Genomic DNA, 16,812 nt, shown 5'->3' on the forward strand with positions numbered 1-16,812 from the left:
TTTGGATTAAGATTTCAAAAGTATAGTTTTTAAACAAAATAGTGTGACTCAAGAAGCTAAGTTCCCCCATTGAATCAAGAGGTTGAGGGCCTTTGCTCCCGGGTAATCTGAGATAATGCCTATTACTGGTAGAAGTAACAGTAAATTATGACACAGGGCCTGAGGAATGTATATATTTATAATGCTGTATCTTTATTCCTTACTTTTCCCTGTACTTTAGACACACAGAGGGAAACCTGCTGTATTACTTGAAGTAATCTACTTCCTCTTGGGCCAGGTAAAGAATGAAATTGAAACACACAGCAGAGAACTCATTTCATATATATGGCAGTTTTCTTTATTGATTGCTTGATGTGAAACAATTGGCAATTTTTTCTCACGCATTACAAAAAAAAATATTAAACTTGGCTCAGTCTGCAATCCTTTCAGCACAGCCATATTAATTAACAGAAAAAGAAAAAAAAAAAAAACAGAAACAAACAAAAAAACCCTACAAGTCTACCAAATAGAGCATTTACAAATGCACAAAACATGCCACTTTGGCTTTATGGGGAAAAAATAGCTTCTTCTAGATTAAAAAAATCTTTTAACATAAATAAGTTAGTATAATTTCTCAGTGTCTTTACAGAGTTATGTACACAGGTACACTTCAAACTTTTATGTTTTTATTTTTACATACAGATACACAGGCAGTGTAGAAATACTGTTTAAAGATGTAGTGTCCCTTTTCATTCACTCATGAACATCAGGGAAAAGAGATCAGTAATCAACAATATTCTGTTTTGGAATATGAACTCTCCAGATTCATTTGAAAATATCCAGCCAATGTTATGGGTAATAGTTGGAGTCAATGGAACTACTCTAAAATTCTTTAGGTTTATCCTAAGAGATTTAAGAAGTTGCAGAACATAAAAATCCTTTTGCTGCTACATAACGGAAACAGAGCTCCCACCTCTTAAGCTTAATGTAATAAGTAGAAATTCACAAGCAGCCTGTAACAGTCTGCTGTAGCCAGTGTTAGCATTATGGTGTATTTAAAAAAAAAGAAAGAAAAAAAAAAGGCATTGTAGACCCCACTTAAAGAGACAATACATCTTTAAATATTTTTTTTTAAGAAAACCTCTACACTGCCTCTCTTCATAAATTTCCCTGCTTGCTAGATTGTGAATGCAAGTTTCAATTGGTCACCCTTTGCCATCCCCTCCCTCTCCCCCCCCCCCAAAAAGGTTTATGTGCTACATAAGGTAAAAACTATATACACAGGTAGTACAATGAAGCAAATAAGGAAAAACCTAATTGCACAATGCTACATCCAATGCTTTTAGAGGCAGGTTTTTTAAGAGTGCCTAAAATTTTAGTGTTATTGTTTATTTTTTTGTTTTTTTTTTTCAGTGCTTGTACAGGATCTCCATCCCATGGAGAATCAACGATATGTATTTTAATATATATATAAACTTTACATCTTCCTCCCTTCATCAACCACCAAGGCATCTGATGAACAAGGAAATGCATATTCTTAAATCTGTAATGAAAATAAAAAGGGAAGGTATTAGAAGTGCCAAAAGAAATGTGATTGCTTTGCTCTAGGAGAGATCATGACACACAAAGCACTATTTAAAAACTAAATCAATCACTGGCATTCTTTGCCCTAATTGTTGGGGATGGAGCAATTTAAAATTGGGTGTGGTGCCAACAAAACTTTTGACCAGTAATCAGTAGTATATGAGCAGAAGAGAGCCATATTCCTTTAAAAACAAGGGAAACTCACCCCCACCCCACCCTTATGGAGGGCTGCTGATCCACACATAGCTTTTTTAAATCCAGCAGGCCCACACAGAGTTGAGACCAAGTGAACATGTTTCCAGAGCGCCCCATATTTCACTTTTTAAAAGTAGTATAAACGCTGTGTTATTAAGCCGTTTTGCAACGAGTCTGATGGCTGACCCAGAGCCACATATTTAAGATTAATGCAATATTCGTTTGCAACTGATCTTCTATCTTTCTAAACTCAAACGTATTTTGGGTTGCAATAATAAAAATAAACAGCCCAGGGAACCCTCCTCTACTCCACTCCTTTTCTTTTTTGTCTGCCGACACCATTAGTTTCCCCTTCAAACACCCAAATAAACAGACGGTAGTAGTACAATTTGCATACACATGCATGCTGACGTGTTCCTGGATTGTTTACCGCAGCAGAGGTAATTTGGTTTAATTTCTGCTTTGCAGTTTAATCTGTTCTGCACAATCGCAAATCATGTTTGGAAGCTCTTTCCTTTAACCCCTACTACTTTGAAACCATCGGTAAATGTACGACCCCCAGGCCCTTACGTTGAAAAACACCCTCTCCTTAACGCAGTGTGCTGACTGTAAATCCCAATGTGTGTGATCGTAGAAAAATAAATAAATATAACAAAAAAGAACAGTTCTGATACAAAGAAAATGCTCAGCTTCTTGATTTACAGTCCTTATTTACTTATATGTCTCACGATTAAAGTTTGCTGGTATGTGCAAAGACAATAGGAAAAGCTATTAATACTCATCTGAAAGTTCAATACAGTTTAGAAAGAACGTATTTGAAACTCATTCCTTCTACCAGCATGGGTCCGATACAATTGGTAAGAGGTTCCTCCTTACTTAAGTGACCCAAATCTTAAACCAGAGCGAAGGTATTGTTTATTAATGGCACATAATAAAAACTCACTCATTTACACTCCCTCTCCCCTACCCCCCAAAGTGTAGCATAGTCTTCCTAAGCATAGTAACAAGATGTATTTAATCTGTAGACTTCTATTTTAAAGCCCTTTTGAAATTCTGTTTTGAAGGCGTATTAAAAAAAAGACCAAGTCCCACAAAGTTTTTCAGAGAAACTACTATCATAGATACTGGAATGGCCTCAGAGTGGACCTTTCCATAGTCCTTCAATGCTTTACTCAGTTACACTGGTTTGAAAAAAAACACCCCACCGTTGTAATGGGAACCCACCTAAACAGTTTACGTTTGACGTCTTCTTGGGCTGGATTTCTTGGGTGTTTGCTCCACTGAACTGGCACTGGGGGATTCTTCTGAAACCTCTTCTTCTGTTGTGTTGGCTCTTTTAGGTTGAGGAGAAGAATCTAGGAGGGGTACATTGAAAGAAACAAAAAGAAAAGTGAAAACTTGATATTTTCTACATTTGCTGCCAGATGTTTGCTCTGCATGGGGGAACGGGGGACTGGAGGACCCTGAATATTTATGACCCTCAGGGTCAACTATCGATTGCACGAAAGAGATGGGGAGAAGAGTTGTTTCTTTGCTTAAATAAAGATACAAGTTTCTTGTTTTGTCCAAAATATCCTTCTACACTTTGCTTCACATGTGTTATGAAACTTGTACCTATTTAATCAAGTCAAAAGGATGCAGAATTCACAAAGCGATTACTACGGTCGGGGGCGGGGGGGAGGAAGGAGGTGTTAGTTTAAGGGCATTTGACTGCAAATGATCCATGGACTCCAGAAGCCAATTTAACTTAAGATTCCCGAGAGTACAGACCGTCCTGGGTTTTTAAGCTAAGAGGAGGGGTAAATCTTGAAACGCTGTCTGCCAGTAAACCAGTCGAACAGTTTACCGTATGCAGGACATGAGCGCGATGTATATGCGAAGGAGGTATACGGCGCTAACTAACACTGACAAGGATACAGCACAGAAAGTAAAAAGCTTTTGTTTTCTAAGAGTACGTTACCATCCGTGGCTGGTCGTTTTCTTTGCCCAGTGCACTGGTCTGCTAAGTCCGTTTGATTTTCAGATACATCAGTTTTTTGATCTACAAAGTGAGTGTCCTCTGAGATTCCCTGAGAACCGACTACAATCACCGTTGTTGGGCAGTTTCCATTTACATCCAAACTCTCATGGGTGGCAGCTTTGCAAACCACTTTGGGGGGCCTCGGAGGTCTGAAGTAGAAGTCGGGCGAGCTCCCTTTCTCCACCGCTTGCCACTCGAACCTGCCAGCCAGGGGCTTGTGATTCTCGAAATCAAAATTCCACTTCCTTTGACATGCCTCTTCCATGTCCTTGTGGTGCTTCTTTAAGTCCCTGTTTAACTCTTCGTGATTCACGGGCCCAAAGAGGTTCCTGCAAGCGGAAGGCTTGGGATACTCCGACTGCCGGGCTTCCATCCGCTCCAGGGTCGGGCTCCCATTCGAAATACGAACGTTTGACATTTCCCCCCACCCTCTTTCTTCTGGCGGCGGTGGGTGTTTTTCTCTTTCGCTACGTGAAAATATGTCCTTCCTCGTCTCTTCTTCTTCTTTTTAAACTCGATCTCCGCTCCTCGAGAAGAGACAACAACAAACACTTGCATAAGACACGGGCCGGGGGGAGAGAACCCCTGATATTCACCAGAAAGCCCGGGGCAGATCCAGCGGACGCTGGGGAGAGCGGAGGATGGGGGAAAAGCCAAGCCCCCTTTTGCAAGCCCACTTCCAGGCTGATGCGAAGCCTGCGGCTCCCCCGATCCAAACTGCGCTCGCGAACCTTGCCGATGTCAAAGCTGCCGTGTAGTAAAAAAAAAAAAAAAAAAAAAAAAAAAAAAAAAAAAAAGACGACGGAAAAAACAAGAAAAGACGAGCCCTTTTCTCAGTTGCCCAATATGGCGATTGAAGGGAGGCTGACGAAGAAGAAAATGATTGACATTACAAGTCTATTTAAACAGCGGAGGCGATCCATTGGTTAATGCGCAGGGCGCCGCCCCATCTGTGCGCCTCACCTCTTCCAAACAGCCCGCTCTAAAGGTGGCCCGGCCTCAGTTGCCACCTCTCGGGCTCAGTCCGCTTTAATCGTCATCATTTGTGAAAAGCGGGGTGGGGGGAGGAGATGGAGGCAATCCGCTTTTTGCCATTCGTCTCTCGCTGCCAGCGGCCCTGCGTAGGTCCCAGCTGCCCTGCCGCAAGCGGGGCCGGCGGAGGCTCAGCGCGGAGCGGCTTTGCCGCGGGGCCGGCAGCGAGGCGTGGGCGGGGGGGGGGGGGCGGCTGGTTACATTTTGACTTCGTTCTTGCAGCCGGCGCTTCGCAGCCCCCCGCGCCAAGGGTTTCGCCCTGGAGACGGGAAGGTCAGGAGTTCACGGCGAGGCGCTGGGGCTTGGCGGGGATCTCGAGCTTGGGGAGAGGGAAGCGGGACCCCTCGGTCCTACGGCACCCCCGGGCCCGCCAGATAAGGAGCGAGCTAGGGAGGTGTAAGTAAGGAGGGAGCCAGCAGGGACACCTCCTGCTAACCAGAGAGCAAGAAGTAGCCGAAGCAGGGGCTCCCGCATCCTTCGCGGAGGCCGAGATCGCCGTGAGTGAGCGAGCCTAGTTCTGCAGTGTGTGTTTGGGCTGACGGGCGCGATGCTCCAGCAATCGCGCCCACCGCCTCAGTCAGCTCCAGCAGGGTCGGAGCCGATAACCACTGGTACTGCGTACCTTTAACACCGTCTGCTCCCTGCCCGGCCCTGGTCACAGCCCGTGCCGTCTCCTGCCTGTGAAGGGGAGGTCCCGTTGTCAGGGGTGGAGGAGGGTTCTGCTAGGGCTCCAGGCCACATCGGATCCTCCGAGATTAAGAGCGCCCCCGGGGACGCTGCCACCAGCCCTTGCTGAAGGGTGTAGGTACTCCTTTGCCTTTGTAAGGGGAACAGAAAGATCCCAGTCTCTGGGGCTTGTGTTCCCCTCTATCCTGCACAACATGATATAATTTCACTGTAATTCGATTTTGTTTCTGTGTGCCTATGCACCACCAGATTCGCTGCTTTGGACAAACTATTTTAAGCAGAGAGCCCCCAGAGTTTAACTGGAGGAGAGAGAGAGGATTCAACTGACCTTGAAGCAACTGGGTTTGTTTTACTCTCTCTCTCTCTCTCTCTCTCGGACCAAAGTTTTTAATGGGCTGCTTAAGCTTTCACAGTGAACATTCCTTAAGGCAATGATGTAATAAAAATAATAGTCATTGCACAACACCAGGAGTAAGGCTGGAGGAAGGAAGAGGAAAACTAAAGATGGAAAACCCTGTTTTCCTCTTTTGCCCCATTCAATCTCAATGATCATTCCGATTTTCTGGGCAGAGAGAGGTTTGTGTGACTTACCCAAGGCCTTAGAAGAAATTAGTTTCAGAGCAGGGAGTTCCTAATTTTAGGCCTGGTCTACACTACACAGTTAGGTCAATGCAAGGCAGCTTACGTCGACCTATCTTCTCTTAAATTTGGCTCCCGCCCACATAAGTACCTCTCTACACTGACTTAGGCCATGTTTACCCTTACGAAATTACAGTGGCACAGCTGTACCAATACACCTGTGCTGCTGTAAGATCGCTCATGTGGCCATGTTATGGCAACAAGAGAGAGCTCTCCTTTTGCCATAATAAAACCAGCCCAACGAGCGGCAGTAGCTATGTTGGCGGGAGAGCATCTCCCACCGACATAGTGCTGTGCACACACGTGCTTATTATGGCAAAATGTATGTCACGTGGGGGTGGTTTTTTCCCACCCCCCGAGCAAGAAAAGTTTGCTAACATAAGTGCTAGTGTAGACATGGCCTAAATAACACCACCTCTCCAAGCACTGTAGAGTCAGTTGGTGTAATTAGATCAATGCAGCACTTACATTGACTGTTACTGGCCTTCAGGAGCTGTCCCACAGTGCCAACACTAACACAACAATTCATACAAGTACTCCTGGTGAAGACGTGCACTGCCGACACCAGGAGCCAAGTGTGCACACAGACCCACAAGTGATTTAATAACTATGGTGGCTGTATGCTGACATCAGTTAAGTGGGCATAATTTTGTATTGTATTGGCCTTAGTTTTCTATTTAATGCTTGGACCATTCTGCTTGATGGGTCTTAATATTGCCAGCCCCAATCATTCAACAAATCATAAATCAGGCCAAAAAAACCCAAAAGATAATAAAACACAAACAAAAAACAATACACCATGAGATTATGTTAAAAATTATGAGATTTCAATGAAACAATAAAATTGTGTACCTTTTTATTTGCCTTCTGGTTTGGTTTTGGTTTGGTTTTGGCCCTTAGTTTTCATTTTCCAACTTCTCTCTGCTACCACACGTCTAAAAACTTACTTTTAAAAATTAAAATAAGTAAAGCTGACATTCTCAAGACTCCAGGCGCTTTCCTGGATAAGTTACAACTGATAACCATTCATGTATATGTCCAGCTAGGAACTCAGCATCCAAACAGCACCAGATCTAGAACCTGGTCTATGCTAGAAAAGACCACTAGTTTGACTACATCAGGGGCTTGCATCAGATTAACAATTTATTTAGCTAAACTGGTTCACTTTTCTAGAACAGAGAAGGCCTAAATGAGCCACACACCTCTTTCAGCCAGAGACCCAATGGACTGCCAAGAAAGCAGGTGGGAGCTTGGGCGTTTACGAGAGACCCTAGAAGTAAACCATCCTAAAAGATCGTGTTGCCCTTGCAGCATAGGAGGCTGTAATGCTGCAGTCATTTATATCGGTGCAAAGTAGGGATAAAATGCCACCCTTCTGAGTGGAAGTATTTTACACCTGCTTTGTACTGGTATAAAGGACTGTGCGATGTGCAAAAGCAGGGCAGACTCAAGACTGTAGCCTCAGCAATGCAATCATTTTCACATGAGAAGACATTCCAAGAGGTATGGGATAAATGATTTGGAGCGTTCAGCAATTCTTTGGAGAAAATCTGCAAATGACCTGTAGTTATCATGGTCTTTCCTCAAGGAGCAACTCAATTCTTAGCTTACATCCTGCTTATCATTTTATGACCAGTGTTTGCTGCTGGAGTCAGGCTCATTAGCTAATTCACAACAGGAGAGGGTTTTTTTTCTTATTTTTCTCCCCTTAGAAGAAATAAATCACAATCATTCCACCTTAAATAGTTTAGGCTGTAAGTAGAAAGGCTGTGTCTGGAGCGACCTTGCTATGATCTAAAGTGTTTTGTTTACAGTCAGGCACCCCCTGATTGCTGCAGCAAATAGTGAGAGAGGCAGGCGTCTGCTGTAGTAGCAGCAAAGCGTGAAAAACTACTATAGAGCCCTGAAGAAAAGATCTTCAAATATCAGAGCGCCATCCTCCCGCAGAAAGAGGGCACGACAGGCAAAACAGCGAGGTTTTCAGATAAATAGTTTGAAGGAGACATGATGTACTTTTTAATCCTGTTCGACGTTCAGTTATGCCTCGTGCTGGAAATGATCATAACTGAGCTGTTGAGCCATTATTTTCCAGTACTTCGCCTGAAGATTGAGTGTGTGTGTGTGTGTGTGTGTGTGTGTGTGTGTTTCAGTTGTAGAAGAAATGAGTCAAAAGCTGGAAGAGAGGATTAAATGAAGAAAAACTTTGAGAAGAAAAACAGAAGGGAAAGGAATGAGAACAGTTTATCTAGAGGTCTGATCAGAGCAGTGCTATGATTTTCATGTATCTCCCACCTTGTACTTTGCTTCTCAGCTCTTACTCGGGCTGCAACGTTAGCCGAGCCCCTCAATTGTATTCTTACTCTGGGAACTGGTTATGCAAGCTTCCCATCTTCATTTTGCCCCATCCCCCTAACATTTAGGAGGGCACTTGCAAAAATGACAAAGCATACTTAAGCTAGCCACTTAATATCTTTTGGTTGGTGTTTTGTTTTGTTTTGTGTTTTTAAATTCATCTAGGAAGTGTGGGTCAGGCAGGAATAATCAAACAGCCACTCTACTGGGCACTGTTGCAGTCAGGATGAAGAAAATGGTAAGGGGATGATCTATTTCAATGGTTTGACTAATTTTTTTTTTTATCTATCCAAGGCTGTGAGAGCTCATTATAATTCAAACCCCATTAAAAAGCCATTTGCATGCAAAATGCTACCTTCCCGAAGGAATTTATGATTATGGGGTAAATATAATTCCAGACACAGGCCCCAATACTGCACCTGAGTAGTCCCCCTGAGTTCAATGGGACTATTCACGTGCATAAAGCTACTCATATACTTAATTATATGCAGGATTGGGGCCATAGAGAGTGCATATATGCTGAATGGTCGGTTGAATTGGCCTGCCATATCTAGGTTTATTAAAGGAGCCGTTATATATGTCCATTAGGGCTAGTCCCATCGATGAGCAAGGTCAGCTAGAGAATGCAAGAAACCTTCTCTTCCATCGCATCAGTGGTTGAGGGGGAAAAGGCGCGACTCATATGTTAATTAAAATGGTGTATTTCTAACACTTTTAACTAACATGTTAAAGTCTCAGTTAGAGCTGGGCAGGAAATGTTTTTCCCATCCCACAAACATTTTCAAAGTTTTGGAAATTTTTCCCATCCCATGTTGGGATGAAAAGTCAAAATTTTGAAAACCATTCTGAACCAAAAAGTGTTTGGTTCAAGTCAGTTGACACATTTCATTTTGATAATTTTGAAAGGTTTTGTTTTAGTAATGACCATTTAAAAATGTACTATAATTAGCTTCAATTTTGGAGGGAAAAGGGTGTTTTCAACCAGAAAACCGAAATTTTCATTTAAAAATGTCAAAATGGCATGTCTCAACAATTTTAAAACTTTTTTCCCCAAATTTTAGTTTTAGTCAAGAAATTTGTCAAAAGGAGCCGTCTCCCATGAAATGTTTGTTTTGATGAACAGGTATTTTTCTATGGAAAAACTAATGCACAGGAGCTATCCTAAAGTAAAAACACAGTGAAGACCAAACACTTTCATTCTACAGTGAGGTAAACTCACCAAAGTCCATCCCAGCTGGGGATATAAAGATGTTTACCTTGGTGAGTTTACCTCTCGGTAAAACTGAAGTGCCTGGTCTTCCCTGTGTTTGTGCGTCAGAACAGCTCATGCAATTTAGTTACTCTGAGGTAAAAACATGGGGTTTTTTAGCAGTGAAGACAAGCACTAAGTCAAGTGCAATGTGCTTCCAGAAATTCCAGTGCATCTCCACACACATCCCCTGAAGGAGCTAATAATATTTTACTATCGCACAGCAGTATTGTGAGGACTAACTACTTCATGATTGTAAAATGGCTGGAGGATGTAAAGTGCTATATAAGAGCTAAGTGCTAATAATAATGATTCATTATTATTATTACTATGAGGGTAAACAGTTTTCTAACTATGTGCCCAGCAACCTGGTGCCTTTAAGTAAGTTTCTCAATAGATAAATTATATCCAGTGGAAATGAGTTGTTCTGTTTTTCTACAAAGTCTGAAGTGAACCTTTCTGGGAAGGGGATATTATTTTCTAGCAATGTTTTCTCAAGCACAATTCTTTAGGTTCCCAAGTGATGACACATTCTAAAGCAATGCTTTTGGCCCAAGATGTACATCTGTGAAAGGGACACTGGCTCCATTTTTTAAAGCCATTCATTAAATAAAAACACCCTATGTCATATGTTATGTTTCTCTGAAATGTTTAAAGTTTTTAGTGCATGAAATCATATGGTGCCTGGATTTTTTCCAAAACACAGCACTAACCTCTAAATCAGTAACTGGACATTGCTGGAAGGGTTTGGTGGGGAGTTTTTTAATGTCAGTTTTGTGTTTTGTTTTCTTTCAGTAAATGCTACATCTTTATGTATTAGGCTTTTTCATAAAATCAGTACTTTATATATGTGATCGTTATTACTGAATCTGTCCAAAAGGCACACACATTACTACCCTGCCCAAAAAGACAGGGACAGTTCAGCTGGTGTAATCGTCTTAGTTCCAATAGCTATTACACCCACCAAGGACCTGCCCCAAAGTTTTTTCTTTAGGGGTAATAATTGCTTGAGGATCAAGAGGGCTAGAAACATTTTCCTTATATAAATAAGTGAATTGGGTTTGGCTGCTTCCTAAACTCTTTTTAGGAGATGATTTTATTTTCTAAAGAACTTTGATTTAAAATTACAGCCCATCTCAGACATCAAAAATTACCGTGTCATGTCTCTGTGCTAAATGCAATGAATAGGACACTGGACTAGACTGCATTGTATTCCTGGCTTTGCTGTGTCACCTTGAGCAGGTACTTTCAACTCTTGTTGCCCAAGCGCCCTCCCATACTTTGTCTAACTTGACTGTTTAGCTGTTTGGGGAACTGTGTTTGTGCAGTACCTAACACAATGGGACCCTAGGTACTAGTGTAATAATATTAATAATTAACATAGAGCAGTGCCTCAAACTTATTATATCTTGCCTGTGTTAATAATACTAAACCATGTTACAGAATTGCACAGCTTCATGATACAACATCATTAGTGCACTAACATATTATAACATGACATCCCCACATGGTAAATTTTCTTATTTCACTGCAAGTTTCTGGGAATTTAGACAAAATCTAAAAGAAGCAAACCCCTATGACCCGTATGAAAGGTATTTTAAAAGAAGGGAAGAGAGTTTCTGCATAACCAGCTGCTTCCCATTGGAACCAAGTATAATGCTTCCGGGAACTCTGGGTTGGGCAGAAAATGTCCTTTTGTTTGCTTGTTTTTAATAAGAAGGTGTCTCTATTAAAGGTAATCTGCAAAGGAAAAACAACTGGATTTGTGTTCTCTTCCTGATGGTTTAAAAAAGTGCTGAAAAGATTTTTTTTTTCCTGCTTATTTACATCCCAAAATTTTACCTGAGGGCTCTAGGTGGGGGCAGAAAGCTGTGTGTGTGTGTATAGCTTTTTGATTGTTTTTAGAGTGTTCTTACTTCCTCTGTCCTAGTTATATCCATGTAAACTGAAGCTTCTGTTCAAAGCTGTTTACCTGAAAACCTCAATTAAAAAAATTTGTCATCATATTGATTATTGGTTTGAAAACAATTTTAAATGTCATTTTCAGCCAAAGTTAGGGTTGTTAGACTGTATCAGTAGTTTATGTGTACAAACATTCTTGAAAGGTAGACATAAAACAAAAGGAAATCAATAAACAAACTGTTGGAAACCCTGGAAATCCAGAGTGAAGGTTAAACTCAAAAGAAACCCAAACCTCTGAAAGCATGGAAATTCAGTTAGGTGGCCGGACCACCTTAACTCTTCCCACATGTGATGCCCTGAGAAACCCAGACTACTTTAGCCCAATATTGCTTAAAAATCATGAGGGATTTTTTTGTTTGTTTGTTTGTTTTAAATAAAAAATTGGGGTGTTTTGATTTAGCTTCTGAGCTGTTTTGAGCCTTTAGGGGTCATGTTTTCCATCTTCTCTCTGTAACCAGGAGGACAGAAACTTACTTTTTATTAATGTAAGCTGAGATTCTCCTGTGATCAAGTGAGTCCAGGAGCTTGGGCTTTCACAAAAATACCAAATATCACAAGACTCGTGTTAAAATCACAATAGTTGGCAACAGTGTTACTTGTCCATAGCAAAGAGTTTATTTATCAGTTACCATGAAAACTAAGAATGTCTTACTTCTTTAGGCCTGATTTTCAAAGATACTGAACACACCAATTCCTGTTGAAATCAATGGGAGCTGTAGGTGCTCAGCAGTTTTGAAAATTAAGCCATGAGGTCTGCAGGATTGAGGGTCCCTTCCTAAGATATATAGCAACGGGGGAAATGTGGCTGGCAGGAAAGTTGGGGGATGAATCGCCCTTCCCCCCTGGCCTGCTGTTCGCTGGCCTGCACGGGAGGACAAGAGCCATGGGAACAGAAATGCTGCTGTTGCATTGCATGGCTACGTCCCTGGGAGTCCCTCCCCCATGCACCATGATTCCCCTTTCCCTGAGTCAATGTAAGCTCTTCAGCCCTATGACAAGTTCAACCTGCAATCCATAATGAGTCTTGTCCTTGGCCCTTCCCCCAGAATGCACCTCCTGCAAACCTTAGGTTAACCTGTCCCCAAACTCTCCATCATGGGCCTTAGAAGGCCTTTGGAGGCCTAGAGTACGGGTCGTGGCATCCCCTCTTTGAGACTTATTGGGCTGTTGGGGCGGAGGGTGCTTTCAGATTCACCCCCTGTGGGCGAAAGGAGTAACGAAGCAGCAGCTTTCACTCATAAATTTCCCGAGGGCCCCCTCCTCCTCAGTTTTAGTTGACCTCTTTATCCCCAGTGAAGCAAAAAATAGCTAAAAGAAGCTTGTCAGCCTTGCCACAAGCCAAGATAGGCTTGTTGGGACTAAGGGCTGGTCTGCACTGGGAACATACATTGGCATAGCTACTTCTTTCAGGGGGTGTGAAAAAGCCATACTCCTGGGAGATATAGCTATACCAACCTAACTCCCAGTGTCAGCAGCATTACGCTGACAGAAGAATTCTTCTATCCACCTAGCTACAGCCTCTTGGGGAGGTGGATTACCTACACCAGAGGGAAAACCCCGCCTACACTGAAGTGCAACACTGATGCAGATGCAGCACTGTAGCTGCACTTTTGTAGCGTTTTAAGTGTAGATATACCCTGAGGTCCATATCCTCAAAGGTATTTAGATTCCCATCAGGAGTTAGGTGCTTTGAAAATAGCTTTGAAAATGAGGTCCTAAACATCAACACAGTGGTAGGGAATGAGCCTAAGGTTATGTCTTCATTGACAAAAAGTCATATTTCACTGAGGGATAACTAATGGATGTTAGCTATTACAGCTGTGCAAATAACTTATTTTTTGGTTTGGTGGCCAAGCCTAAAAAAACATTTGGGATTGATCCAAAATATTTCTTTTTAAATTTTTCAGCAAACCAAAAAAAAAAAAAAAAAAGTCAAAACATTTGTTTGGTCAAACAAAACTTTTTGTTCAACCCAAAATGAAACATTTATTTTTGTTTGTGTTTTTTTATAACCTTTTGGAAAATAAAGTGGAAGTATATTTCTAAAATTCTAAAATCGTTTTGAATTAAAAAAAATCAAAATGTTTCATTTAAAAAATGTCAAAAATGAACATTTCTGCTTTTTCAGAACTTTTTTTCATGTCTCAAATAATTTGGTGAATTTGTTACAAAATGTTTCAGTTGACCTGAATATGCATCTTTTTTTTAGTGAAAAAACATTTAATTTGAAAAATGTCACGAAGGTCTATTACCTGTGCTACTGTAAAAATATAGAGACAGATCACTTGAATTTTACAAGGGCCTTGCCTAGACTACTAATTCTATGCTGGTTTAGCTATAGATGCAGTATATTCCGACAGAAGGAGGTCTTTTGTTGCCATAGCTACACCACTTCCCTGAATGACATTATCAGTGCTCACTGTGCTGTTGTAGTTTTGTTGGTCCCAGGATATTGGAGAGACAAGGTAGATGAAGGCTATTAATACCGTGTCACGTGTGAACACATTTGGAATCCAACTCCAGTGGGACCCTCTGTTTGGGGTTTGTGAGCATATATATACATATGCCCCCCTAAGCATTTGTTTGATGGGTAGTCTGAATTTTATCTGTTCTTTATAAATCCTGCATGTTTTCCTCAGATTAATTATTCCAGGGTTCTGTATCAGGAAAAAAAATCGTAAAGATAGATTTGCCAATGTAAATACAGTAATTCCTCGCTTAACGTTGTAGTTATGTTCCTGAAAAATGCAACTTTAAGCAAAACGATGTTAAGCGAATCCAATTTCCCCATAAGAATTAATGTAAATGGGGGAGTGGGGGGTTAGGTTCCAGGGAAATTTTTTTCACCAGACAAAAAATATTATATATATATATATATATATAAATATATATATATACACACACAGTATAAGTTTTAAACAAACAATTTAATACTGTACACAACAACGATTGTGAAGCTTGGTTGAGGTGGTGAAGTTAGCCCTGGTCTACACTAGGAGTTGAGGTAGAATTTAGCAGCGTTAAATCGATTTAAACCTGCACCCATCCATATGACGAAGCCCTTTTTTTCGACTTAAAGGTCTCTTAAAATCGATTTCCTTACTCCACCCCTGACAAGGGGATTATCACTGAAATCGGCCTTGCTGGGTCGAATTTGGGGTGCCATGGACACAATTAGACGGTATTGGCCTCCGGGAGCTATCCCAGAGTGCTCCATTGTGACCACTCTGGACAGCACTCTCAACTCAGATGCACTGGCCAGGTAGACAGGAAAAGGCCTGTGAACTTTTGAATTTCAATTTCCTGTTTGACCAGCACGGCAAGCTGCAGGTGAGTGCAGAGTTCATCAGCAGAAGTGACCTTGATGGAGTCCCAGAATCACAAAAGAGCTCCAGCATGGACTGAATGGGAGCTACGGGATCTGATCGCTGTATGGGGAGAGGAATCCGTGCTATCAGAACTCCGTTCCAGTTTTTGAAATGCCAAAACATTTGTCAAAATCTCCCAGGGCATGAAGGACAGAGGCCATAACAGGGACCCAAAGCAGTGCCGCATGAAACTTAAGGAGCTGAGGCAAGCCTACCAGAAAACCAGAGAGGCAAACAGCCACTCCGGGTCAGAGCCCCAAACATGCCGCTTCTATGATGAACTGCATGCCATTTTAGGGGGTTCAGCCACCACTACCCCAGCCGTGTTGTTTGACTCCTTCAATGGAGACGGAGGCAACACGGAATCAGGTTTTGGGGACGAGGAAGATGATGATGAAGTTCTAGATAGCTCACAGCAAGCAAGCGGAGAAACCAGTTTTCCCGACAGACAGGAACGGTTTCTCACCCTGGACTTGGAGCCAGTACCCCTCAAACCCACCCAAGGCTGCCTCCCGGACCCGCCAGGTGGAGAAGGGACTTCTGGTGAGTGTACCTTTGAAAATAGTATACATGGTTTAAAAGCAAGCATGTTTAATGATTAATTTGCCCTGGCATTTGCGGCTCTCCTGGATGTACTCCCAAAGCCTTTGCAAAAGGTTTCTGGGGAAGGCAGCCTTATTCCGTCCACCATGGTAGGACACTTTACCACACCAGGCCAGTAGCACGTACTCGGGAATCATTGTAGAACAAAGCATTGCAGTGTATGTTTGCTGGCATTCAAACAACATCCGTTCTTTATCTCTCTGTGTTATCCTGAGGAGAGTGATATCATTCATGGTCACCTGGTTGAAATAGGGTGCTTTTCTTAAGGAGACATTGAGAGGTGCCCGTTCCTGCTGGGCTGTTTGCCTATGGCTGAACAGAAATGTTCCCCACTGTTAGCCACGTGGAGGGGGGAAGGGCTAGCCACGTGTTGGGGGGAGGCAAAATGCGACCTTGGAACGAAAGCACATGTGCTATTTATGTAATGTTAACAGCAAGGTTTACCATGAAAGAGTGTACCCATTGTTCTAGAAAATGTGTCTTTTTAAATACCACTGCCTCTTTTTTTTTTCTCCACCAGCTGCATGTGTTTCAAGGATCACAGGATCTTCTCCTTCCCAGAGGCTAGTGAAGATTAGAAGGTGAAAAAAATGCACTCGTGATGAAAAGTTCTCTGAGTTCATGCTGTCCTCCCACACTGACAGAGCACAGACGAATGCGTGGAGGCAGACAATGTCAGAGTGCAGGAAAGCACAAAATGACCGGGAAGAGAGGTGGCGGGCTAGGAGAGTAAGTGGTGGGCTGAAGAGAGGGCTGAAGCTGAAAGGTGGTGGCAGCGTGATGAGAGGAGGCAGGATTCAATGCTGAGACTGCTGGAGGATCAAACTAATATGCTACAGCGTATGGTTGAGCTGCAGGAAAGGCAGCTGGAGCACAGACTGCCGCTACAGCCCCTGTGTAACCAACCGCCCTCCTCCCCAAGTTCCAGACGCCCAAGAACGCAGTGGGGGGGCCTCCGGCGACCCAGCCTCTCCACCCCAGAGGATTGCCCAAGCAACAGAAGGCTGGCATTCAATAAGTTTTAAAGTTTTAAACTTTTAAAGTGCTGTGTGGCCTTGTCCTTCCCTCCTCTACCACCCCTCCCTTGCTACCTTGGCAGTTATCCCCCTATTTGTGTGATGAATTAATAAAGAATGCATGAA

The 16,812-nt window shown here is 42.4% G+C and overlaps 1 protein-coding gene and 1 non-coding gene across 2 annotated transcripts; one reads left to right on the top strand and one right to left on the bottom strand.

Moving 5' to 3' along the window:
* Nucleotides 1-311: 311 nt before the first annotated feature.
* CDKN1B (cyclin dependent kinase inhibitor 1B) lies at nt 312-4,930 on the bottom strand. Its single transcript, XM_048824413.2, has 3 exons — nt 3,719-4,930; nt 2,983-3,113; nt 312-1,522 (listed from the first exon to the last, which is right to left on the bottom strand). Exons 1-2 carry the CDS (start codon nt 4,194-4,196, stop codon nt 2,992-2,994), a joined length of 600 nt encoding a protein of 199 aa, XP_048680370.1. The 5' UTR covers nt 4,197-4,930; the 3' UTR covers nt 312-1,522; nt 2,983-2,991.
* A 75-nt stretch (nt 4,931-5,005) lies between these two features.
* LOC125624098 (uncharacterized) lies at nt 5,006-16,812 on the top strand. The gene is made up of 3 exons (XR_012665423.1): nt 5,006-5,083; nt 15,015-15,610; nt 16,191-16,812. It is a non-coding gene; the product is annotated as an uncharacterized LOC125624098 (transcript).

The sequence above is a fragment of the Caretta caretta genome, chromosome 1 (genome assembly GCF_965140235.1).
Source record: "Caretta caretta isolate rCarCar2 chromosome 1, rCarCar1.hap1, whole genome shotgun sequence".
NCBI lineage: Eukaryota > Metazoa > Chordata > Testudines > Cheloniidae > Caretta > Caretta caretta.

Coding starts and splice junctions, on each gene's coding strand:
- CDKN1B (XM_048824413.2), bottom strand. CDS start 4,196: ATGTCAAACGTTCGTATTTCGAATGGGAGCCCGACCCTGGAGCGGATG. Junction 3,114..3,718: donor AAAACGACCAGCCACGGATG/GTAACGTACTCT, acceptor TACCCCTCCTAG/ATTCTTCTCCTCAACCTAAA.